Below are 27,999 nucleotides of genomic sequence, written 5' to 3'. Positions count from 1 at the left end.
TCCCCCAGCCACCCCTCAGGGGGGCCAGTCCTGACTCGCCTCCACTTCTCCTCCTCCCTCACTCCCCCCATGCCCCACATCCTACCCAGTCACTGGGGGTTCCTCCCATCCCCTTAGGTGTCCGTGGACCCACCATTGCCTGGTAGGTGCCCTAGTTGTGAGGAGGCGCAAATTTTGTGTCCTCCTAGTACACCATCTTGACTCCACCCTTCTCTCATATCTACTTGATCAATCTGTCCTGCATGAAAAAAAATCACAACTCCATAAAAATCAAACTAACAGAAGAAGAAATTTATTAATATTGAATTAGAGTAAAATGGTTGAAACACCAGCTCCAGTTCCAGGGGTCAGGGATCACCAAGGCACGTGATGCTCTGGTGTTGAGGCCACGTGTGCATTTACTTGACAACCAACAGCTTTCAAGATCTTTCTGAACATCCCTTCTGCACCGTTCATCCGTAAGTCTACCAAACAACAAATTCCACTGCCCTACATGGGGCAAAAACCGTCTCTTCACACATTACATTTTAAGGCACAAATTATTCATTATAAACTGGAAGCCACTTTAAGAAATCTATCAAAAGATGGATTTTATGGTTGAAAATATGTCTGTGAATTTATATTAGGTCTCCAAAGTAATCAAAAAGAAAGAGGATGTCAAGTGAGTTCTCAAAGAAACAATTTTTCTTGTCATTCAAATTTTCAAAATTCATGTGTGTTCTTCTGAGCCAGTAAAATAAGTAAAGTGCATTCTCCTGTTCCATTTATGAAATCTCTTCCTCAAATTTTGACATAATGAATTAATTTAATTCATCCTCAAGGCAATTTCAAGGTTTTCACTGTAAATTCCTTAAAGCAGAACTCAAATTTCATGGATTTCTATAAAACAAGGACTTTTTTGGATCAAAATACTCCTAGAGCTATATACTAGTACAAAGCATTACACATTATTTGTTTATATACACTTTCAATCAGTGTCACTAAAGAACTTTGAAATCGTGGTTTCCATATTTCCCATTTTATTTAATTTTTCCACAGTTTCACTGTTTTTGTCCTGAGTGTGAATTTTACATAAATTTTATTGAAAAATTATTTTAAAAGGAATTTAGAAAGAATTCATTCATGCACCTCCCACTCCCAACTGTACAAAGAAAAAATTTTTTCTCTTGATTTGATTCTAAGAAATGGAATGATAATCTTAAACTTTTCCTTTCAAATCCAGTCCTTGTGCAAATTCAAGCTCAATATATTTACAACATGAAGCAAGATATGAACTAACTTCACATTTTCAAAACAGATCATCTTTTCTGCATGGTTTTTTTCTCTGTAAGGATTTAGAGTTAGTACCCATGATCATTAAAAAATATATATATATACAAATTTTGTATATATATACAAATATATATATATTTGTATATATATATATTTGTATGTATATATATATGAAACTCAGCATTCTTATTCAAAAAAGTGTTCATACAAAAACCTGCCACTCAACTAGATGAGTTTTATAGGTCGCTTTTTTTTTTGACAACCTATTTATCCTACTATTTAAAATCCTTGAAGGAAGGCTTGCCATATATGATAGTGTATTTCAAAGGTCATGTAAGTTGCAATTTGTCATTCTTCATTTTGCAGGAAATGGTTCATGATGTAAACAACACATGAGCAATATATTAACATGTTTTGCTGTCTTTCAGTGTGAATAGATTTTTCTCTTAATTTTGATGACAGTCAAGGCAAACTATACATTGTTCTGGTCAACTATGGGTTGTAAAGAAGATATGTATTAAATTGTATATGTTGTTATGCTTTGGTATCTCTAATTGTTGTGCCTTGTTTGTTTGGTAGAGGTAGATTCTAAACTTCTAGAAAGAAACACACTTTTGATTATTCATTTATTCATTCTTTTAAATACTCATCAATTCTGTCAAAGTGCTTATATTAAATGCCTAATAAATTCAAGAAAGAAATGATTTAGGTAACAGATGATGAAAACTGTGGAATAGTTTCTACTTTTGTGAAACTCATGGAAAAGCAAGAGAAGCAAACAATCATGTGAATGTGAGTTTGTTTTGTATGTGTGCTGTCAGGATGGCCTGCTTGCCAGACACTTCTCTATTACCCTGTTTGTGGTGCTGACAGAGGAGGATTCCCATGCCGATTATATATTTCTCACCTTAGTGCCTCATATGAAGTAGAGAGGGCAGATCCTTCTTTGCGGGCTATGGTCAGACATGTGACTCAAGCTTAACCAAATGCACATTCACCCTTTCTATGTGGCTTTTCAAAGTGGGACATTTGGCTCAAGAATTGGGAGAGTTTTGTTTTGTTGTGTCATTACTATCATGACAGCAGTAATTGCCCTGGTAGCTCTAGCATGGCACCTGTGATCTTGGCAGAGGGACTGCTGGTGACATCTTGAATAGTATAAAGCTGCTGCATGTCCTTACCCTTAATTTCTGCTTTCCAGCATCCATGGACATGTGCCTTGTTATAATTTCAGTATTGCTGTCTCTCATTGATTCTATGAGGGTTTAATTTATATCTACTCCTAATGTATCTCCCTCTCCCACCTGCCAAAACACAAACAAACAAACACAGCTAGGGTCAGAAAGAACAGCTCAAATGTCCTTCACAGCTTAAAATAAAACTTATTGAACAATAGTTTATGTCCCCAAAGAGTGAAATTAAGATAAAAAGAACAGAATTTCTGTCCATGTGGGTACAGCATAACAGTCAAATGCACTTTGATTTCATATTTTTTTGACTTATTTTGTCTTTCATTAAAATATGTAAAACACTCAGAGTAGGGCTTGGTGAGTAGTAATCATGTCAGTATGAGCTATTTTATTATACAAAGGGGTGGAGCATAGAGGTTAAGAGCCCAGGTTATGGTTCTACACTGACTTTATTCATAAACTAGCTCTTCCATTTACACATCTGTGTGACCTTGGGCAAGTTACTTGGGCAAGTTACTTAACATCTCTGTGCCTGAGTTTCTTCATAGGTGAAATAAGGCTCATAATAGTATCATTCAAGACTGAGATTGATAATTCCAGCAATATTTATAGAAAAGTCTGGTCATATATTAAGCTCTCATGGAGTGTTATCTGTTTCTAGCTTCATCTAATTTCATGTCCATTTTTCCAATAAATCCACTGAAATTTAATAATTATGTTATATATATATATATATACTCTCTCTTCTTAATAATGAAAGGATTTATAGCTTTTCGTGTTCTCTTTAAGGTTTAGTATATTTTATATACTTTGTTATGTTTGGTTCTGTAAGTACTTAATTTCTAAATAGGCATTGTAATTTTGCTTTCTTTCAGAGTAATTAGAGCTATTTAAATGAGTTCTATATTATAATTTCCTACTTGTTATTGTGTTATTAAGCTTATTAATTTCTCAAGTTATTGCACTGAGGCCAGAAACTGTGTTTTTTTTCTATTTTTAATAACTGATTAAAGTTTATTGCTTTGAGAACATAAATTTTGAACGTTTTTCAGATATTTGGGAGCTCTTTGCATGTCTATTTAGTCTAATTTTAAATTTCAGTATAAACCTATTAATTCAGACTTGTACTTATACTCTTCAAAATCGCTATCATTTTTAAAGTTTTCTATGGACTTGCTTAAAATCATTTTGAGAGATGAGTCAAAGATTTCCACTTACATTATAAGACCAATATTAATCATCTTCTCATTATTCTAAAAGTGTTTGCTATTCATATATATTCTTCGTGGATCATGAATTTGTCCATTTTAATATTGATATTGCCCATCCTCCTTTTTTTTGGTTATTGTTGGTATTTATTTGTTTGCTTTTATCAAGTAAAGAAGGGTCTCTTCACTATTTGCCAGTCAAAATCTCTTCAGAACAGACAAGCTGTACTGGAAAGGAATAAAACCCAGGGTCATAGGCTTATTCCAAGTTTCAGAGAATAGTCATGTTCTCTCCAAGTATTCTTTTCTTTAATTGAAGTATATTTGATTTACGATATTGTGTTAGTTTCAGGTGTACAGCAAAGTGATTCGGTTATACATTTGTATGAATAAATTAATATATATTCTTTTTTCTCAGTTCTTTTCCATTATAGGTTAGTATATGATACTGAATATATTTCCCTATGCTAGACAGTAAATCCTTGTTGTTTATCTATTTTATATATGGTCTCTCCAAGTATTCATTTAAGCACATGCCTGGCAGCCATGCCCAGTCAGTCTCTCCTTGACCCAGATAGGAGTTTTCCAGATTGACATCACCAACAGGTTTGACTTTATTTATGGCTATGCATACTCAGTGAAAAGTGAAAATGCAGTGCTCCTTATTCAAAAATTCTTCAGAATTTCAAGATGGCAACAATAGAGCATTAAACCAAGTGTGTAGTCCTTCTGTCTGGGTCTGAGTGGATGCACTAGGTGCATGCCCATAAATCTGGCTCTTCTTGTACCTTCTTTTTCAATGGTAATGTTTCCATCTCCTACTTCAGCCACTTTGGGAGAAACATGGGGAAAAAAACGGGAATTAATTTTTTTCTTGCAATCACTGATTTTCAATTTTAACATACAATGGAATAAAATCCATGGAGCTAAAGACACAGTTGAAGTTCAACAGTCATAATAAACCACTAAGGTATTATATACTTCTGATTTTATAGTGTATACAGGATTATTTTTTGTAACGCATCTCCAGATTGAGGAATTTAAATACTTTAATAGTCAAAATTATGTTTGGGATTTAAAGAATATATTTAAGAATGCATAAAATTTGCCTTTTATCCTTATCTGTAATTTTATTCTATTTTTACTCTCAATATTAACCTACAAGGTTTTTCTTAGTTATATAATTTTTTACATTTTAGTAATGTGATATTCCTTATTGTTATTCATTTGAGTTTTATTCCAAAAACTCTGTTGTATCGATGACAATGATGGTGATTGATGATGGGGGAATAAAATGTACTTTATCCATGAATTATCTGTCTTAAGATTATCTATATGTAAACATCAATGACTCTAAGAGTTAGTTATGAAGTTCATAAATTAATCGTTTACTCATTATGTTATTTTTGTTGATATAATTCTATTGATAAATGAATCTGTTGCAATTTCAAAGCTAGAAAAAATGTATTGCCACTTCTTCTCAATGTAAGTGTATTACTTAATTTTTAAATCCAAATGCATCATAATTCAGTTAATTGCAGAGACTTTTTGTTAAATTATCCCAACTTATCTTGCTCTTTGTATTTATAAGCTCTTTAATATTGCATGTATTCAAGATATCAAAGTAGCCTTAAAAGCTTATTACAAATGATAGCTTTTTTACTTAATCTGCTACTATGATACAAAGGGTGTTTTATTAAATATTCATTTTCTTCTATCAGCACTGATACTAGTAATTTAAGTTTGGCTATAGAGTAATCAATTAAAGTAAAGCATGCTGTGTGAACACTAAACCTAACACATTAATTTAGTCTATATTGACTACTCCTGCTGTCTTGCAAATCATTCCTATGGTTACAACACATTTATCAAAGTTTCTAATAGAAAAACATTCCACGATGGCAAGACCTATACTAAATAAATATAAGATTTATGGATAATAAAAATATTTAGATTTAATTTCGTAAATTAAGTGACATTTTCCTAATATCACGGAACACATACAATAAAAATGAGCTAAATACACTGAAATTTTGTTTAAATTATTGTGGAAAAATGACTGTGTAAGATTAATCATAGAAGGTGTACAAATGATTATACAAGAAGAGCATAAAATTTAATTAACTCTGTGATAAATTAAGGATAGTGAACAGGCAAGTGACTTCTTAGAGCTGGCATATAAGTGAAATTGTGTCCAAGTGTCACCTTGGTTGGAGCTTTTTCATATTCCTAGTAAGCAGGTGTCATTATTTCAACAGAATAAAAGGACAAGAAACTTTACAATGTTGTCTGAACTTTGGAATCACTATTGCAAATCCTTAAAATGATAGCATAAATGTGACTTTGATAAATGTACTTGTATTGTAGGGAAGTTAACTTTACCCTAAAGAGGTCTGGCCTTTGCCTTTGCTCTCAGGGAGATATATCCTTTGGAAGGTCATGCCTGACAGGAGCATCTTTGTATAGGGGTCTGACCACACCAGATTAAGGTAGGGGTTGACCAGGATAGAAAGACCAACAATGTGATACAGAGTAGGGCTTTGGGTCATACAATATCACTTGAAATGGAGACTGAGATCAACCAGGGGGCAAGTGGAACCCCAGTAGCGACTGAATACTGAAGCTGAATACTGGGGTGAGATTCCCTGGTTCATAGTGCTGAAACCTTAGGGTACTGTCGCACAAGGATACCAGGAAAGCAACACCTCCTGATTCCACAGAGAGTCAATCAAGTCCAGGAAGCACAGAGAGTCCAATAGGATACTATCAGAGAAACACGCCAAGACACATATTAATCAAACTATCAAAAATTAAATACAAAGAAAATATATTAAAAGCAGGAAGGGAAAAGCAACAAATAAGTACAAGGGAATCCCCAAAAGGTTAACAGCTGATCTTTCAGCAGAAACTCTGCAAGCCAGATGGGAGTGGTATGACATTTAAAGTGATGAAAGGGAAAAACATACAATGAAGATTACTCTACCCAGCAAGGATCTCATTCAGATTTGATAGAGAAATTAAAACCTTTACAGACAACCAAAAGCTAAGAGAATCCAGCAACAACAAACCAGCTTTACAAAAAATGTGAAAGGAACTTCTCTAGGCAAGAAACACAAGAGAAGGAAAATACCTACAATAACAAACCCAAAACAATTAAGAAACTGGTAATAGGAACATACATATCGATAACTACCTTAAATGTAAATGGTTTAGATGCTCCAACCAAAAGACTTAGACTGGCTGAATGTATACAAAAACAGGACCCATATATACGCTGTCTACAAGAGACCCACTTCAGACTGAGGGACACATACAGACTGAAAGTGAGGGGATGGAAAAAGATATTCCATGCAAATGGAAATCAAAAGAAAGCTGGAGTAGCAATTCTCATATCAGACAAAATAGACTTTAAAATAAAGACTATTACAAGAGAGAACGAAGGACACTACAAATGAGCAAGGGATGAATCTAACAGGAAGATATAAAAATTGTAAATATTTATGCACCCAACATAGGAGCACCTCAATACATAAGGCAAATGCAAACAGCCATAAAAGGGAAAATCGACAGTAACACAATAATAGTAGGGCACTTTAACACCCCACAGATGATCCAAAATGAAAATAAATAATGAAGGAAACACAAGCCTTAAATGATACAGTAAACAAGATGGACTTAATTCATATTTATAGGACATTCCATCCAGAAACCACAGAATACACTTTCTTCTCAAATGCTCATGGAACATTCTCCAGGATAGATATCTTGGGTCACAAATCAAGCATTTGTAAATTTAAGAAAATTGAAATCATATCAAGTATCTTTTCTAACCACAATGCTGTGAGACTAGATATCAATCACAGGAAAAAAATCTATAAAAAATACAAACACATGGAGGCTAAACAATACACAACTAAATAACCAAGAGATCACTGAAGAAATCAAAAAGGAAATCAAAAAATACCTAGAAACAAATGACAATGAAAACACGATGACCCAAAACCTATGGGATGTAGCAAAAGCAGCTCTAAGAGGGAAGTATATAGCGATACAATCCCACCACAAGAAAGAAGAAACATCTCAAATAAGAAACCTAACCTTACAACTAAAGAAATTAGAGAAAGAACAAAAAAACCCCCAAAGTTAGCAGAAGGAAAGAAATCATAAAGATCAAATCAGAAATAAATGAAAAAAAAATGAAGGAAACAATAGCAAAGATCAATAAAATGAAAACCTTGTTCTTTGTGAAGATAAACAAAATTGATAAACAATAGCCAGACTCATGAAGAAAAAAAGGGAAAAGATTCAAAATATAGAATTAGAAATGAAAAAGGAGAAGTAACAACTGACACTGCAGAAATATAAAGGATCATGAGAGATCACTAGAAGCTACTCTATGCCAATAAAATGGACAACCTGGAAGAAATGGACAAATTCTTAGAAAAGCACAACCTTCCGAGACTGAACCAGGAAGAAATAGAAAATATAAATAGACCAATCACAAATACTGAAATTGAAACTGTGATTAAAAATCTTCCAACAAACAAAAGCCCAAGACCAGATGGCTTCAGAGGCGAATTCTATCAAACATTTAGAGAAGAATTAACACCTGTCTTTCTCAAACTCTTCCAAAATATAGCAGAAGGAGGAACACTCCTAAACTCATTCTATGAGGCCACCATCACCCTGATACCAAAACCAAAGATTTCACAAAAAAAGAAAACTACAGGCCAATACCACTAAGAAATTTAGATGCAAAAATCCTCAACAAAATACTAGCAATCAGAATCCAACAGCATATTAAAAGGATCATAAAGCATGATCGAGTGGGGTGCAAGGATTCTGCAATATACGCAAATCAATCAATGTGATAAATCATATTAACAAAATGAAGGAGAAAAACCGTAGGATCATCTCAATAGATGCAGAAAAGCCTTTGACAAAATTCAACACCCATTTATGATAAAAACCCTGCAGAAAGTAGGCATAGAGGGAACCTACCTCAACATAATAAAGGCCATATATGAAAAACCCACAGCCAACATCGTTCTCAATGGTGAAAAACTGAAATCATTTCCACTAAGATCAGGAACAAGACAAGGTTGCCCACTCTCACCACTATTATTCAACATAGTTTTGGAAGTTTTCACCAGAGCAATGTAAGAAGAAAAAGAAATAAAAGGAATCCAAATTGGAAAAGAAGCAGTAAAACTGTCACTGTTTGCAGATGACATTATGCTATACACAGAGAATCCTAAAGATGCTACCAGAAAACTACTAGAGCTAATCAATGAATTTGGTAAAGTAGCAGGATACAAAATTAGTGCTCAGAAATCTCTTGCATTCCTATACACTAATGATATAAAATCTGAAAGTGAAATGAAGGAAACACTCCCATTTACCATTGCAACAAAAAGAATAAAATACCTAGGAAAAAACCTACCTAAGGAAACAAAAGAGCTGTATGCAGAAAACTATAAGACACTGATGAAAGAAATTAAAGATGATACAAACTGTTGGAGAGATAAACCATGTTCTTAGATTGGAAGAATCAACATTGCGAAAATGACTCTACTACCCAAAGCAATCTACAGATTCAATGCAATCCCTATCAAACTACCAATGGTGTTTTTCACAGAACTAGAACAAAAAATTTCACAATTTATATGGAAACACAAAAGACCCCAAAGAGCCAAAACAACCTTGAGAAAGAAAAATGGAGCTGGAGGAATCAGGCTCCCTTCTTCAGACTGCACTCAAAGTTACAGTAGTCAAGACAGTATGGTACTGGCACAAAAACAGAAATCAAGATCAATGGAACAGGATAGAAAGCCCAGAGGTGACCCACGCACATATGGTCACCTTATTTCTGATAAAGGAGGCAAGGATATACAACGGAGAAAAGACAGCCTCTTCAATAAGTAGTGCTGGGAAAACTGGACAGCTACATGTAAAAGAATGAAATTAGAAAACTACCTTAAACCATACACAAAAATAAACTCAAAATGGATTAAAGACCTAAATGTAAGGCCAGACACTATAAAACCCTTAGAGGTAAACATAGGGAGAACAGTCTATGACATAAATCACAGCAAGATCCTTTTAGACCCACCTCCTAGAGTAATGGAAATAAAAAGAAAAATAAACAAATGGGACCTAATGAAACTTAAAATATTTTGCACAGCAAAAGAAACCATAAAGAAGATGAAAAGACAACCCCGAGAATGGGAGAAAATATGTGCAATTGAAGCAACTGACAAAGGAGTAATCTCCAAAATTTACAAGCAGCTCATGCAGCTCAATACCAATTAAACAAACAACCCAACCCCAAAATGGGAAGAAGACCTAAAGAGACATTTCTCCAAAGAAAATATACAGATTTCCAATAAACATATGAAAGGATGCTCAACATCACTAATCATTAGAGAAATGCAAATCAAAACTACAATGAGGTATCACTTCACACTGGTCAGAATGGCCATCATCAAAAAATCTACAAACAATAAATGCTGGAGAGGGTGTGGAGAAAAGGGAACCCTCTTGCACTGTTGGTGGGAATGTACATTGATACAGCCACTATGGGGAACAATATGGAGCTTCCTTAAAAAAGTAAAAATGGAACTACCATACGACCCAGCAATCCCACTACTGGGCATATACCCTGAGAAAACCATAATTCAGAAAGAGTCATGTACCACAATGTTCATTGCATCTCTATTTACAATAGCCAGGACATGGAAGCAACCTAAGTGTCCATTGACAGATGAATGGATAAAGATGTGGCACATATATACAATGGAATATTATTCAGCCATAAAAAGAAACAAAATTGAGTTGTTTGTAGTGAGGTGGATGGACCTAGAGACTGTCATACAGAGTAAAGTAAGTCAGAAGGAGAAAAACAAATACCATATGCTAACACATTTAGATGGAATCTAAAAAAATATATGGTTCTGAAGAACTCAGGGGCAGGACAGGAATAAAGACACAAACGTAGATAATGGACTTGAGGACATGGGGAGGGGGAAAGGGTAAGCTGGGACGAAGTGAGAGTGGCATGGACATATATACACCACCAAATATAAAATAGATAGCTAGTGGGGAAAGCAGCTGCATAGCACAGGGACATCAGCTCGGTGCTTTGTGTCCACCTAGAGGGCTGGGATAGGGAGGGTGGGAAGGAGACTCAAGGAGGAGGAGATATGGGGATAAATGTATATGTATAGCTGATTCACTTTGTTATAAAGGAGAAACTAACACACCTTTGTAAGCAATTATACTCCAATAAAGATGTTAAAAAGAAAAAAACAAACAAAAAAAGAAACATCCTCACAGATACACCCAGAGTAATGTTTGACCAAATATCTGGCCACCCTGTGGCCCAGTCAAGTTGAGGCATAAAATAAACCATCACACCTTCCATAAAACTCATTTCTTTGAAAAACAATTAGCAGAACAGGAATGTTTTTGAAACCCATATACACTGGCAGAAATATATAATAATAATTTATTCTAGTGACAAGACCAGTGATATTCTCAGGATGGAAGCTATTCAAAATAGTTAACTTGTTACCAGGTAGATAGTAAGTCTCAAGAAATTATGTAATTTTGGAGCTTGGTTTTGGTCTCTTTTTCTTACAGGTTGGACATTTGGCAGTAGCAGTAGCTAGATTAGCCTTAGTTAGTTAGTGAGAATCCACGCTGTTGGCCTCTCTCTCTGCCATCATGACCACTCCATCCTCTAAACAGTGTCTCATGAAGGCCTTCATAGTACTAACTATTTGAAGAGATTAACATGCTATCCTGAAAGCAATGGATTCATGTGCTGCGCTCTGCAATGTTTAGATAGTCCGAGATCCCTTTGGACTACATTATAGCAGAGGAAAAGGAATTACAGCTCAACAGCAAAATTTGCAAGTGTTTATTACACATTTGAAGTGAGCAAAAACTCTCCCTGATCCTCTTTTCTTACTGAAATAGAAAAGAATGCATATGCCAAAACAATGTCCATATACCAGAACCTGAGGCTCTATCTGTTCTAACAAAGTTACCACATCCATCGTGGCAACTTCAATCAGGGCAACTACTGGGTTGAGCTTGCAGCGGTCTACAGTCACCTTCCAGGATCCATCTGGTTTTTGCAAGATCATTGCTAGGTAACTTAACTGGGGATGTGATAAGGACCACCATCCTTGGCATCTCTTAGAAACTCATAGCTGATATAAATCTCCTAAACTCTATATAATACATATATGATACAATTTTTATTTATATATTTTTACTTACTTTCTCATGACAGGAACAGTTTCAGAGGCTTCCATGTGGCTTTCCCTATTTTGGTAGTTATCTACAACCAAGGACCCAATCTGGAAGTTGTACTAACTTCCAAGTATGTTAATACCAATTAAACATTCAGGGCCCAGGGAAATGACCATCAGGTGGTCTATGTAAGTGATTTACTACCTGTCTCCCATATGCCCCCATACATATAGGAAGGCCACAATAATGTTTCAAAGTATTCGTACTTCAATATCACAGAAACCCTATAACCTATACCAACAGTGCTAAAAATGAGTAATCCCCATCTCCCAATTTATAGTCAAATGAGTAAATGGCCATAATTTTCTTGAGGAAAAATGCAGCAAATCATTGCTTTGTATACATGCTATGGTATTGCAATTGTTCCACTTGGAACCACTGTTTAGTGGGCTGTGATTCTGAACAATGGTCCCCAGTCTGAAACCTATGCAAGGAATCATGACATATTTATTAGGGTGGCTATCCTCAGACGCCCAATCACCAAACCTTGATTTCTTCTGCTGGTTCAAGCTGAGTAGTGACTTTGTCAGCCACCAATCTATTTTGCCCCTAGGGAGGTCATATTCTATTAACCATCCTTGTAAGTCCCTGTGTATCTGGTTCCCAGGGCTATTACTCCAACTTTGCTAGTGATCACAACATATGTGGTTAAGTACCACCTGGTTACTGACAGTTAACTGCTGCCACCTAGACTCTACTATTTTAAAGTCCATTCATGGACATTGTTTTCAGCTAGATAAATTCTGTAACAGTATTTTCTATCTCCAGCCCTAAAATGAAGAGTAGAGACATTACTGAATTTTTTTTTTTTTTTTTTCCTGTACACGGGCCTCTCACTGTTGTGGCCTCTCCCGTTGTGGAGCACAGGCTCCGGACACAGGCCCAGCGGCCATGGCTCACGGGCCCAGCTGCTCCGCGGCATGTGGGATCCTCCCAGACCGGGGCACGAACCCGCGTCCCTTGCATCGGCAGGCGGACTCTCAACTACTGCGCCACCAGGGAAGCCCCTGAACTTTTTAATGATGCTGCTTCCTGTCTCACCAGGCCATTCATATGGTCTTGATAAATCTTGTGTCCTTGGGCCTTCCCAAGGAACATAACCATCATGCTTATCTTCTGACTGTACATATTACATCCATTCTAGCATGTCTACTTCTCTGAACTTTTTAATTTCTTTATCCATCATCTGACATTGCAGTTCATGCATTTCAATTTTGCTCAGCTTGGCCACTGTGTGTACCATGCCATGTACTGGGAGCCACCTTATTAGTTTGTACAATCTCCTGAGGTTCTTTCCCGGACACTAAATCCTTTATCTCCAAAGAATATTCTCAGGTAAATAAATTCTTCCCTTTCCAATTCTATGTTCCAGTCCCTCTGATAAAGAATCTTCTAACACAGTGCCACTCATCCATCCCAGATGGCTACTGATACATGTCAGATAGATTTACAGCATCTTTAAATTACACTACTTTGTTTATGAAGCCAAGTGCATCCTCAGTTGCTTGATATTGTGACTTAAAACCTAGGTATAAGCCAAGTGGCCAGGAGGGAAAGTGAGGGCAGATCTTGAGTGGTATATCTGCTGCCTTTCAGGATTATTGAGATGACTGCTCTTAGCAAAAAGGAATGGAACACTTCTGCAGGCTTAGAAGGTTCAGAAGTGTCAGAGGAATCAAAATCTTCAGGAGCAATCATCCGCATGTCTAGATTCTGTGTGTTAAAGCTTCAGATTTTCCCAATGGGGGCAACGCCCTTGGTATAACAAATCTGCCAAGTTTAACCTCCTTTGAAGTTAGTCGCACAGACTAATAAATCTCAGGCCTCATGTTTGGCTTTCTCTGCACTCCTGTTGCAAAACGAGGGCTTCTTGGCCTCTACCAAGGAGTCCCTTTGACTTTCACATCTCATTTTTAATTCATTCTTATTTTCTTTATCATTCTATTATCATTCTGTAGAGAAATTATAGCCCATAAGAGTGTGACAGAGAGGGCACTGGAATTATAGAAATTGAGGAAGGTATTAATGGTCTCCTTGCTCCTGGATGAATTCATGTCCATGTTCATAAGAGTGCACTCTCACTTGTGAATCCCATCATATCACTTCCTTTCCCAAAGCTCTTCAGGATAAACCATATATATATATAACAAGACTGTATTATCTATTCCCCACCAAAATAGTAAACTCATTTCCTGTTGCTCCCTTTTGTGGCATTTTAAATTCTCAAAAAATATGGAAATATAGAGAAGATCAATAATTATCAACATACGTCCAATCGTGTTTTGGCTCTGCCCAAAACACGATTACTTTAAGGTCACTTTAGGATTACTTCAGAGTTACTTTAACCCCTGAATAGTATAGATGAAAATCCTAAACATAGGATTTTTCATCGGGGAAAAAATAGCATAAGGACTAAAAAAATACAAAATAAGACAAAAGCTTTTCCAGCTATCCACCCACAAATTTAACAATAAACCCTTTATATTAAAATATCTAGTCAGTGTATATATCTGCATGATGTATCATAATTTATTTCCAAAGTTGTTTTATTGAAATCAGAATCCCAACAGGGCTCAGAATATTGATAGCTTGGTTGATTATTCTCTTGTCTTTAAATCTATACGTTGTCCCTCTCTCTTTTTTCCATGAAGTTTATTCTTCCTTGTGGGTGGTCATTTGCCTTGTAGAGTTAACAAAATTTTGCATTTTTCTGTGTGTATTCCTGTTTTATTTTTAACATACTTCTCCGATTTTCATGTTTTTCTTTTTTAACAAATTAGTGATTGGGAACTACAGTTTTGATTCAGATTTGATTGGTAAGAGCTCTTCATAGTTGATGTGCTACACTTATTTCTTCACATTAGGGAGCACATAATATCTGGTTGTCTCAAGTTTTATGTTCTTAAAATTAATCACTAGGTTCATTCACTTAAAATCCCCCTCGATATGTTATGATTCTTAAACACTAATACATTTAGATGTACTGTTTTCTCTATGGTTTTGAGTGCCCACAGCATACTTTACTTATATAGCATTATAATAATTATTTTAAAGAAATAAAGCAATTAACAAGGATTAATGTGCAAGAATGCTTATTATAGAATGTTTGGGGATAGAAGAAATTAGAAACACATTTAATATCAAGTAATAAAGACACAGATAAATTATGTGGTACTTGCATAAGATGGAATGTTTTGTAGGTATTAACATGCTTTCAAAAAATATTTAATAACATGGAAAATGTTCTTAATGTAATGCTACATCAAAAAGTGCTGAAGACACAGATTGTTCCTTAAAAAAATACAAAAGCTTATCAAATGTAATTTCAAGAGCAAAGAAATAATATGTAATTTTAACTTCCTAGTGTTTCTGAGCGTCTGTAAATATACTAAATTTTAATTTAGGATAATGGATAATAAGAACCAATATTACTAAATATCAACAAACTGATTTGTAATTATATATGGCTGAATAAAGTTGTTTCTTTTGCCCTTTTCTCAGTAATTTGGTGCCAACAACAAAAGTAAAAATTAATGAAAAATATTTTAAGTGCATCTTCAGTAAGAATAAAAAATATTTTTTTACCTCTCAAAAGAAGATTTTGTTAGCATAAGGAAACATGACCAAACTGAGGAAGAACTGTGAGATCCTAAGATTAACAATACAGACCTCAATAACACAAAACAAAGTTCTAAAATTAGGTGACTATCCTTGTGTTTCCTGAATTAAAGTTTGGGAAAAGGAGCAGGTTTCTTCAGGAGAATTAATGAGTGCTAAGAAAACACATCGAAACCAAATTGTATGGATAAGGTTTTCTCGTATAGAATTGCTGGCATAGCAACCAAGTGAGGACAACTTGAAATCCCCATAAGAATGACAAATAAATTATGAAGAATCCAGAATATGTGCTATGAAGGTATTTTGAAAAAGTTATAAATCTATAAACAGACATGAAATAGTCTCTAAATCTTACCATCAAATAGAAAGCAAAATCCAAAACAATACAGAATATTAGTCCAACGTTTATATTTCCATCAATTTGAATAGTTTACATTTAACAAATTTCATGAATTAAACATAGACAAAACATTCATATTATTTTTATTTAAAATTTTGTTTTGTTGAACACTGGTTAGTTTGAGCATTTCATTGTATTTATCACATTTTTTACATTTGCTTTCCTGAATTTCTTCTTCCTGGCATTTATTCAATATAATATTTACCTTTATTTTTTAATGAAATCTCTTCCCCCTATATTGATTATTTTGCATTGCAGAAGTTATTTCTCTATTTTGAGATTTGTTTAAACTTTTTGAAGCTTTTGGTGTTTAACCAAATCATTATGTCTGCTTTTATTGTGTAGCTCAGAGTTTGTTATCTCCTGTATTATTCCAGTAATTTTATGCTCTACATATTTAAGTCCTTATTCCATCTGAATTTTATTTTGATTTGTATTTTAAAATCTATATAAGGAGACCAACCATCTGCTAACTAAAATGTACGTATGTATTTTGCATTATCATATCATGATATCTGTGCCCTATAGAAATCTCTGAATAAAGCATACTACTGTAGTTGAGGGGATGGGCGGGGGGACAGCGTGTCCTTAAAGAGAATAACTTACCATCAAGAGAAGAGCAGGTCCTTCGAGAGAAAACAGAAACCTAACAGAAAATGTTAACTTGCTGGACAAGAGAAAACACATTTCAAGTTTCTCCTTAACCACTATTCTACAGAATGCCAAGCACTTGAGAGTATTCACTTTTGACAGTAGGGGATAGAGTGTATTAAATAATTTTGATACTCACTAGCTGATCCCATGAAGATGGGCTGCTGCTTCGGTTGCTTTGGAAAACCATAAATATCTATTTAAAACTCAGTTTGTGAACATCTGCGGTTATGTTAATCAAATATTTTATCAACGTTTCTTCATGCATTCTCAGTTCCATGAGGTGAAAACGTGCTTCATTTTTCCCCCCTCAGTCCACCATTCACCAGAGGAAAGTTCTCCTTCGTTTGCAGCATTATGTTTTTATCAGATCAAATATTGGGCAATTATCAGCTTCATCTTGACTTGTGTCTTCAGAAATGTTGAAAGGACTCTGAAACTAGTAACTGATAAATAACTATGTCACTTTCTGGATTAAAAAAAATCTTGTAATTTGTAAAAGTGACTGTTTCATGAAGTTACAATTTTCTGTAGATTGGATTTTATTTTCCACCTTCTTTCACTTAACTCTTTTCTCATCACACCTAGTTTCTATTATTTTCTTCTGAATTCTGAGAAAAATTGAGTATGTATGTATGCCGAGTATGTATTTCATTGCATTGATTTTCTAAGGAATATAACTTGCTGCTTACTGCTATCACAATGATTTTAAATTTGATAATTCTGTTTTTAATCAGGAATAATAATTTCTTTATAATCTCTAGAATAATAAAGAGGCAATGATAGCTTTGAATCAGGTCGAAAATGGAGTGGTGGCTAGACTCTGGGCTTCTGGGGTTCTAGGTATGTCCCAACCACATCTGGGGCTTCCCATGTCTAGAGGTGCCTCAAGCAAGGAGGGCTTAGCTCACACTTGGAAGGCCCCTATTTACTTTGTCATGTTCCCCAGGGTGGGAGTCAGCTTGCTGAACGCCTTCCTGTTTGCACCAGAGAAAACATAAGAACCCAAGTTTTTGTCTATCCCCATCTCTGCATCAGGTTCAAGCCCTTTTCCTAGAGATACGGTAACCATTCTTTATTCCATAACCCTCATTTGAAGCCACTTCTGACCTGCAATGAAGATGAATAAAGAAAACCTGGACCATTGTTCTACATCATGGACCACAGCTCAGATTTGGACTATTCTTGCACATGGACCAGTAAAATGTATAGGACCTTAAGCCCATGTTCTTTATTTGCATCAAATGATGACCAGTAGACTGATTTTCCATCACTTTTCTTGTAGCAGGAGATGAATTAAATAAATAACTTAGGTAAAAAAAGAAAAGGAGAGAAAAAAAGGTAAAGTTAAGAGGAAGACCATGTATCACTCCCCCTTTTCTTGTTGCCCTAGATTCCATCCTTCCGAGCAAGGAATCATAACATTTATATACACACACACACACACATATATATAACATACACAGGCACATACATATACACGTTATTTATGTTTTGTGCAAATAAACATTCTGCACACTATATAAAAGACAAAAATTGATCAGTTACAATTAAAGTTCCCACTACTCAGCACTGTGCAAAGAGAAAATTGGAAAAATCAGTTCGAGATTAGTTCTCACTTTGATGCAATGGTCTCAGCAGAGGTGGATCTAGAGGAAGTATAAGGTGGCAGGTCTTCTATGATGAATGGCTTATTAGAGGAGAGTATGAATTGGTAATAAAAAACATGGGATTTCAGTTCACAATACTGATATAATTTGTGAGGTGAAAATAGCTAAGAATTTTTCAAAAATAATGACAGACACCAAACCATAGATCAAGGACTCAGAGGAGTCCAAGTGGGATAAATAATAAAAAAAACTTTCACCTGGCATGTTGTGTTCAAACTACAGAAAATCAAAGAAAAAATCTTGAAACACACACACAGAAAAACACCACCTTACCTATGAAGAAAGAAGTATAAGATTTATAGCAGACTTCTTGTCATCAACAATGCAAGCAAAAAGAGAGTGGAGAGAAATATTTAAAATGTTGAAATAAAGGAATCACCAAGCTAGAATTCTGTATTAAGGAAAATTGTTCCTCAAAAAGGAAGGAGAAATTAAAGACTTTCTCAAATGAACAAAAATGAGGAATTTTTCACCAGTAGATCTGCCTTTCAAAAAATGTTTAAAGAGGTTTAATTTTTTTAAACTTTAGAGAAAGAAAATGATGCAGGTTAGAAACTGAGATCTACATAAAGGAATGAGGGGCATTAGAGAGGAAACACATAAAGGTAAAATAAACCCTTTTATTTTTCTTTTTCTTACTTGATTTAATATATAAGTGTTCAAACTAACAACAGCAACAATATATTGGATGAGTATAGCTTATTGATAAGTGAAATGAGTGACATCAATGTTAGAAGGGATGAATATGAAATATTTTAAGGTACCTACACACTCATAAAATAATATAGACCTATTTAGAAGTGGACTTGTAAATACACGTTGTAAATACATGTTGCCATCCTGAGGGCAACCACTAAAATCATTTTTTAAAAAGAAGTATAACTGATTTGTTAAGAAATGAGAGAAAACAGAATCATATAAAATGCCTAATTAAACCAGATAAGGCAGAAAAGGGGTAGAATAATAAAAAATAAGAAGTGCAATGAATAGAGAACAGTACAGAAAGGGGAGAGATTAATCCAACTATACACATAATCACTTTAAATGTGAATGGATTAAATGCAACTATAAAAATTAAAAACAGAAAATGACAGAGGGGATTAAAAAAACAACTGACTATATGTTGTCTGCAAGAAACCCACTTTAAAAAGAAAGACATAGATTATAAGTAAAGTGATGAAGAAAACTATACCACACTAACACTAATGAAGGGAAAGCTGAAGTAGCTATATTAATGTCAGGCAAAGCAGACTTCAAACAAGGAAAATTATCAGGGATAGAGAGAGGCATTACATAACGATAAGGGGGTCAATTTTCTAAGAAGACTTAATCCTTAATGTGTACGTGCATAACAGCAAAGTACCAAAATAAGTGAGGCAAAAACAGATAGAATGGCAAGATGCAATAAACAGCTCTATTATTATAGTTGGAGACCTCAACAGACCTCTATCAGTAATTGACAGATTCTGCTTACAGAAAATCAGTGAGCATACAGTTGAACTGAACCACCATCATTATCAACTGTATCTAATTGACATTTATAAAATACTTATCCAACAGCAGAAGATTACAGTCATCCCTTGGTATCTGAGGGGGATTGGTCCCAGGAGCCCCTGCATATACCAAAATCTGCTGATGCTCAAGTCCCTCATATAAAATGTAGTAGTAAAATGAATGGAAATTTCAATCCAAGTTGATTGAATCCACAGATGCGAAACCCAAGAATTTGAAGGGCTAATTAAAATCACAATAAATACATTAAACGTAAGATTTAATTTCGCTAAATAGACAATTATTATTATTTATTTATGACATACCCAATTTAACAGGACATAGGAAGTCTGCAGTATAAGTGACAGAAAGAATCTAAGGGGAGAATACTGATCAAAAAGAAATGGATTTAGTTATAATAATATCAGAAAAAGAAGTCAAAAATACTATCAGGGATTAAAAGATATTTACTATGATAAAATGTATGAATCATTAAGACCTAGTAACTCCAGCTTCTCAAGCTTCTATAAATATAGCAACTCAGTCTTCACAAGGGAAAATTGAAAATCCACAAACTGGGAAATGTTCTCACACTTCTTTCACTTAATGCTATGTCAAAAAATATTTATAGATATAGATAGGTAGATGACAGATAGATGAATGAATGGATGTGTGTGTGTGTGTGTGTGCACGTGCACATGCATATGTGTATCTTATAAGAGTCTTGAATCAGCAACTGAATTATTGAATCTGACACTGACCTGGGGTAACATTCAGACACTTCAAAAACATCTAGATAAGTGGTCTGAGGTATCAATAACATCTATTAAACAGAAATGATACCCTCTCAAGTTGTTAGCATGAGAGATATGGAGGTCAGGTGATAAACTGAGTTCTGACCCAAGCCCAACTCACAGGGCGCTCACTGGTTCATAATGAAATTTGTGGATATTTATCCCGTTCCTGATATATAAGTGGAAAAAACACAGTTAGTGATAGAACACCCCTTGTCTTGCTTTTCAAATTTGTGTAGGAAAGCCAAATGAAACTGAACTGAACTTGTCTCCCATTCCAACAAGCTTGAAATCAACAGCAATACTGCATTTCTGGAATTATTGAAGAGATGTATATTACTGTCAAAGATATGGAAAATGTAGTAGCTGTGATTCCTAGATATCCCCATTTAATTTGCTTACATGGCTTTAGCACAACAGTGATGGATCATGGCACATAAACATGGACTCCTGTATATTTAACAGGTGATAGCCTGATTTTGAATTGAAACTGCTATGTCTACATATGATACCCTGACTAAAAAAGCTTATCATAGACATTACCATTGGAGATTTAGGTGTGCATCTATTGGTTTGGAAAATAATAAATTTTCAATCTCCATTAAGTGTGTGTGTGTCTATGTGTGTGTGTTTATATGGTAAGGACCAAGGACGATAGTTCCACCTTCACGGTTTTATATAAGTATTATATCAACTCTCTTGCTTTCTACATAATACTGTATATAGGGCATTTATGATCTCAATAATCCATAGAAGATACCAGTAATTTGCTATATTGATTACATCAGAGTGCTCATTTAACCCCTTTGGGCCCCCACGGGAGTGGAGGAAGGCTGGACAGAGAGGGAGAAGGGGCCATTGAAGGTACAGTATTTACTATGGGATTTAACTCCTCAAAGGCCTCCCAGTAGCTTCAGATCTGCTCAAGAATCCTTCATGTCCTGCTGGTTTGCAGCGAGTGGCTCACAGCTTCAAGGCCTCCTCTGCCAGATGGAGAACCATTTCAAACATCCTGCCTCTATTTTGTACTGTAGCAATGCAGACAGGAGACCTGACCCCATTTTCAGGTTCTAAAGAGAAATTCTAAGTACCTGAAAGACTGAGGAACATGGTGGCTTTTATTTAAGATATGGAGATAGAGAGCACATACCTGGACTTGGACCTGCAGCAGCACCAAATTGCACCCAGAGTTCCCTTTATTTTCTCTCACATCTCTGTTTCTCCTTTTCGCTCTGCTGGATTAGCCACGGGGACTCCAAGTTCTTCATTGTGTGGTCCTGGTACCAAGATTCTCCTGGGAATTATAACGCTATTCACCTTCTACATCGAGCACTTCTTATTTTTTCCCCAGCAACATAAGTCATCCTTAAGAGGGGTCAGGATGCTAGCTCTTAAATATATTTTAGTCATCCCTTTGTACATTAAATTCTCTTTCTTGGAGACTGCTCCTGACATGGTGTTCACCGTGCTCTCAGCTGGACTCCTGAAGTTCTGCCCTGCCTTCCCCACCAGGTACAGTTCAGGAACTGCCTAGCTCAGGGTGATAGGTTATCTTCTAGTTGCTTTATTCCTTTCCGTTTTACATTTAGAGAGTATAATTGGAATACATAAACTTCTCTGTGACCACAGCCTTATTTGCAACCCACAGGTTTTGTTATGGCATATTTTCATTATCATTCAATTAATAAAATTCTAATTCCCATTGCGACTTTATCTTTGACCTACATAATGATCAGAAGTATGTTTTTAATATCCAACTATTTGGTAAAATATTGGTTATATAGGTTTAAATTTCTTGCTTATTCAGAGCCTTGTTTTATAACCAGAATACAGTCAATTTTATAAATGTGCCATGTGCACCTAAAAATTTCTGCATAATATATATATTCCATCATTGTTGGTGCAGTGTTTTATGTAAATTTAGGCCAAAGTTTTTAATGATGGTATTCAGATCTTCTATAATCTGCTGATTTGTTGTTGTGGTTCTATGTTACTGATCTAGGTAATTTAGATTTTTCTATTTCTACTTAGATTTTTGGAATTTCCCTTCATATATTGCATTGAAGTTTAGACTTATAATATATTCCTTGTAAAGTAACAGTGGGTTTTATTATCCTGCCTTATCGCCAGTGATACTTTTTGCTTTCAAATCTATGTTAACATTAACAAATCTTCTTCAATTTTACTTATTGTTGTTATGACATAATTTTTGAATCCTTTCATTTTCAATCTGACTCTTGTCTCTTGTAGGTGGCATAGAATTAGGTTTTTGGTTTGTTTCAATAATCCTTGTCCTTTAATTTCAGTATTTACAGTTAATGTATTTTCTTACAGACCGTTTACTCCTTGTTTACTCTTTGTCCCACCTTGTTATGTTCCTTTTGCTCTTCTTTCTTCCTCTGAGATTTCTTCAAATTCCATTTTCCCTTGTATTAGCTTCTTATTTTTACATAAGTAGCAGTTACACATGTACCATGACTTATTAGCTCTTTTACTGCTTCTCAAGCAATGCTGAGATCTTAAATTTCTTTTACTACTTTTTCCTCTTCCTTTTGTTTTAATGCATTCTAATTTTTGATATATTTTATTATTACTCTTTTTTGCTGTTAGATTTTATTTAGGTTTATCCACTTATTTATCCTTTCTGTTATACATAATTCTTTATAAAGTCCTTATTTTCATCTGTGATAATCTTCCTTCTGCCTGCAGGTCTCCCTTTAGAATTTAATTCAGTCAGTTCTGATGAGATCTTTCCCAATACTTTATACTTTATTATGGCTTGTTATTTTAAATTATTTATATTAGTTGTTTTGCTTTATCATTGTTTAATATAAAGGCTATACAATTTTTACCAAGCTCCATTTAGATCCCCTCTAGTTTATTCTAGTATAGCATACAAGTATCATTTAATAAGTGTGCCATGAAGTGAAAACAGTAAGCAGTAGTACCTAACTATATAAGCAGCATATTAATATTCACAACTAGACAATGTGTTCTAGAGTCGAAGGGGGCAGAACCCAGAAGATACCCTTAGCCTACTGATTAGGTAAATATTCAATTTAAGATGATATATTCCCTAGACCACACAAAAAATAGATACCAGTGTAATAATAAGATTTGAGGTCTGTAATTTTATCTAGCAATGTAGCCCTTAAGGCAGCAATCGCTGGTGTTTCATGAATTAATTGCCTACCGTGGAGCTTTTCAACATAGAATACAAATTAATCCCACACACCTTACTATTATAAAATTTACTTACATTTTTCATGACACATGCAGAATCTAAAGATTTATAAATATGGAGTAGATAATGCTTTCCATTTAAATTTGGCATCAAGCTATCGCTCTGAGCCCAAAATAACAATGCAGACAACGCTGGTTTAAAAAAAATCCCAGATTTACTTAATTTTGGCTGTTTGTTCCTTTGCCTAAGTGTTTGGTTTTTTCTTTGTTTTTAATCTTACTCTATAAAGCCAAGCCAAAGTTCTTTATTCGAAGAATCAGATTTTTTGACTGATGGTGAAGCAGATGGATCACAAAATTAGGAGGTGGGACAACTGGATATTTCTGATTACAACTCTTTTACAGATTTGTTTGCTTGAGTATGGTTTTTTGCTTCTTATTTGAGCTAGAGTTTCCTCATCACTAGAATGAAGGTTTTCATTAAATATTTCTGAGTGTTCTTTTGAGCATCATGTGAATTTGTGATCCTGTCTAACTTGTTGCAGAAAAAATTTAAATGTATATAATCTTAGAAGTATTTATACTAGTTATGAATTCAAACAAAGTAGGGATTTTAAACGCTGAATTATCCTGATTTTATGCCATGCTGCCACTAATAAACCAACAGCAAGTTCCTTGATAGTGATTCTCTATTATGGGATATTGATATATTTTGGGATTTGGAGGTTGGATTGACCTCCCCCTGTTTACAAGACACAACTTTCTGATTTGCCACCTGCTATGTCTCCTATTCATCTTTTTGTAAGACTTTGTAAACATTAAGCAAAACCCTCATGGTACAGAATTTCCCACAAGTGGCCCACATTTGAACAGTAGGATTCAACTGAGGCTTGAAGATGGGCCACACACAACACACCCTGCTGACATGTTCCTCTACCCACGTCCCTCCTTTTCTCACTGCCTGGTAATTGAAGTGTATTTTTGTCAGTGGTGTCAAAGCCTGTCTCCTAGGCTGTCTTATTATTTTTAAATCCCCGACAAGTCCACCACAGTGATCCAGCTCCTTGCACTTTATAGGTGCTCAAGATGTACTGGCCAAGCCAACACGTCTCTCTCAGTTTCTCTAGACTTGCAGGTCCTTAACTGCAGACCCTAGGGTGACTGGGAGACACAGCAGCTGGCCTGGAAGAAACTGTGCATAAACCGCAGATTTTTACTTTTGCAGCTTTGTGCATTAATTCTGGATAAGCACATGATAGAATGTCATATGTCTGAATTTTTTCAGGTGTAGTGATGGTGGGAAAGAGGCTGGTAATAGCTATTGCAGACCACACTGCATTACAAAAAATCTGATAAATCCAAGCAATTCAATTCAAAATGGTCAATTAAGGGAAAAATGCAGTCATTTAACTTGATAATTCTACATGATACATTAAGTCTCTCACAGGCTCCACCACAATGAAAGCGAAAAGAGTTGAACGAAGGTAGAGGAAGATTTTCTTTAAGGTCCACTACTTGATTTCTTTTAGCTCCTAAATATGTGGGAAGCAGTAAAGCATGGTGCTCAGGCCATGGTACTCACCTGGTCTTGGAGTTGGGCAGTGTAATTTGTGCACTGGCTGAACAGATGGATAACTGATCATAGGCAAATTCTTAACTTTTCTCTTCCTCAGTGTCTTCATCTGTAAAATGGGGATATTATTGGTACTTACTTCTTAAGAGCTTTGTGAGGATTAACTACACTAATCCATGGACAAGAGACATGTTGTCTAAATAACAGGTGCCCAATAAGTTACAGTGATTGTGTTGTTGTTGATAATGCCCATGACAACAATGATGGCATGTGTCTATTTTTATCATTATAGTGTGATTACACGTCATATATGTTGTATCTCCTTGTTCTGAGATTAACATAGCCTCTTTTAGAAACCACCAAAAGGCTCAACAGTATTGGTGAGAAACATCTGTGAGCAACAAACATTCAGACACATTCAATTAAGACGACCGCTTCCAGAAGCAGTCTCTGAAGCATGTCTGATCTAGAAGGGATGCCCCCATGCACTTCCTGCTGGGAGAGAATCTTCTATTGTCGCCAGTCAGGATCATTCCCTGTTGGTTTAAATTAACCTGAAAGATCCTCAGCAGTTTAGGTATGTTTAGCTCAACATCGCAGATTGTTTATACCTGTGATGCAGGCACGTCAAAACAACAACCACTGAGCCACTGGCTTAGGGTTTCCAGCTGAAGCTACGGCGGTTCTTTTCTGTAAGCACAGGAAATCAGCCAAGCTCAGTTTGCTTAAGACATTCAGGTAAACCGTTTGCTTTGTCAGAGCACTCTCTCCCAGGAACGACCAAGATATTCTGAATCATTTACTTCTTTCCCATTTGCCATTCTTTCCATGAGGTGGATTCCCCAATCGTAAACACAAAGAAAGTGTTGAATCAGAAGCAGCCAGAAGTGATTGGTGATAACTGGGATTTAATGGCTCAATCTCAAATCTAGTTTCAGTTGTGTTTCACCAGAAAATTTTCAGATTCTTGCTATGAGAGTTTGGCAGAAGACAATAAAAATCATGATTTCCTCACTTTTTTCTGATGTTTTGCTATGGCACTAAATAATATGTTCAGTATTCCCCTGGAAATATATAAAGCACATTACGTGGTGTGTTCATCATTTGCCTCTGACTAAAATGTCCAAATGACTGAGAATTAATGAAAATCATTATGGATAGGAGCAAAGGATGTGTACCAACATGTTCACTAAAGCATTGTCTACAATTGTGAAAATGAAAACATATATTATAAACTGTATAACAATAGGCATGAAGTATTTACTACTACATGGACTACTATGAAACCATTAAAATAATGATGTAGAAACAAAAAAATGTGAAAAACGGGTTTTAAAATAAAACAGTAACACACTAATATTAGATTATTTAGTTATTATTCTGGGTCCAACCAGAAGAAAAACAAACAGTAATTTGAGCATGGAAAGTGTAATGAAAAAACTATTAATTATGAAAGAGGATTAGAGTAAGGAAGGAATGGCCAGCGACAAGTAAAGAGAACGCCAAAACACACAGTTAGCAGAAATAAGGAGAGCCGCTAACCCTCCAGTTGAAAAGAAGACCTCCTCCTCCCTGCCCACAGGACTGAGGTCCAGACCCGGTTGAAAAGAGCATGACTGTGGCTCACTGGATGGTAAAGAAGCTGCTGTGGTGTCTCATGGTGGAACTTTCTGGAAATATGCCCTCTGTAAGTTGCTGGAAATCCACATTCTAGGGTTCCAGTAAAACTATGCACGGGGAGATTTCTCACCTGAGGCGCTACTCCAGAACTGCTTGATAGAAGATGCTGATGGAAGCTGTCGTCCACTGCTCTCTCTACGCACTGCTGAAGCCGACTACCGGAGAAGTTGTGAGCCCCGGGAGCAGGGCTGAGGACGCCCTCGGAGCTGCAGGAGTGAGTGGGTGCTGAAGACGCCACCAAGAGCCCTCCCAGCAAGCACCGGGGCATCGCGAAGCAACACCTTCCTCAGGTGCCATCAGTTAGGAAAGCCTAACATCACACGAGGTGGCCAAAGAAAAACTATTTAAAGGACCCATAGCACTGTCCACAGAGCAAGTAACAAAAGAGTGAATTTCGAGCTGAGAGGCGGTAACCAATGTTACCTCAAGAAAAATTAAATTTAAACGGAGTTGGTTTTTTTGGCGCTACACGGGCCTCTCACTGTTGTGGCCTCTCCCGTTGCGGAGCACAGGCTCTGGACGCGCAGGCTCAGCGGCCATGGCTCACGGGCCCAGCCACTCTGAGGCCTGTGGGATCTTCTCGGACCGGGGCACGAATCCGCGTCCCCTGCATCGGCAGGCAGACTCTCAACCGCTGCGCCACCAGGGAAGCCCTAAAAAGGAGTTTTTATCACATAATCAGTGAAATGCAAATTCAAGCAATAAGATGCCATTTTTGACTAAAAAACAAACTGACACAAAGAGTATATAATATTAAAACGTTAACAATGGCTCTCTTTGGGTGGGAAATTACCAGTGAATTTCTCATTTTTCTTGGAGCACTGCCATATTCCTACAATATAAATGTACATAGATTTCCAATGCACAAAAATAAAATACAATTATCAACTCAGCTACCCAAAAAACTTAATATTCACTCAATAACTTTTACTCTGTATTTAATTACAGCA

General features: G+C 35.7%; 1 protein-coding gene across 9 annotated transcripts in view; it reads right to left on the bottom strand.

Moving 5' to 3' along the window:
- LOC149743912 (uncharacterized) overlaps positions 1–27,984 on the bottom strand; it is a 77,017-nt gene extending 49,033 nt beyond the window's left edge. The window contains exons 1-5 of one of the 9 annotated variants that reach the window (XR_016391673.1): positions 27,120–27,984; positions 25,379–25,478; positions 21,764–21,907; positions 16,798–17,966; positions 271–4,500 (exon numbers count right to left, since the gene is read on the bottom strand). Coding sequence is in view for 7 of the 9 variants with exons in the window: in XM_089906036.1 (XP_089762162.1) it covers positions 4,337–4,500; positions 25,379–25,478; positions 27,120–27,317 (462 nt within the window). In the remaining 2 variants the exon portion in view is untranslated. Of the gene's footprint in view, positions 1–270; positions 4,501–12,730; positions 17,967–21,763; positions 21,908–25,378; positions 25,479–27,119 lie in introns of those variants that run through there. The other 8 variants (XR_016391674.1, XM_089906037.1, XM_089906038.1 and 5 more) reach the window with 8 other exon arrangements.
- Between the last annotated feature and the right edge of the window lie 15 nt (positions 27,985–27,999).

Source organism: Delphinapterus leucas, unplaced genomic scaffold, assembly GCF_059928025.1.
Source record: "Delphinapterus leucas isolate spDelLeu-1000000601 "Yukka" unplaced genomic scaffold, BTC_Dleu_Yukka2 spDelLeu_asBTCV2_sq53, whole genome shotgun sequence".
Taxonomy (NCBI): Eukaryota; Metazoa; Chordata; class Mammalia; order Artiodactyla; family Monodontidae; genus Delphinapterus; species Delphinapterus leucas.
This window is presented reverse-complemented; position numbering and strand designations above follow the sequence as displayed.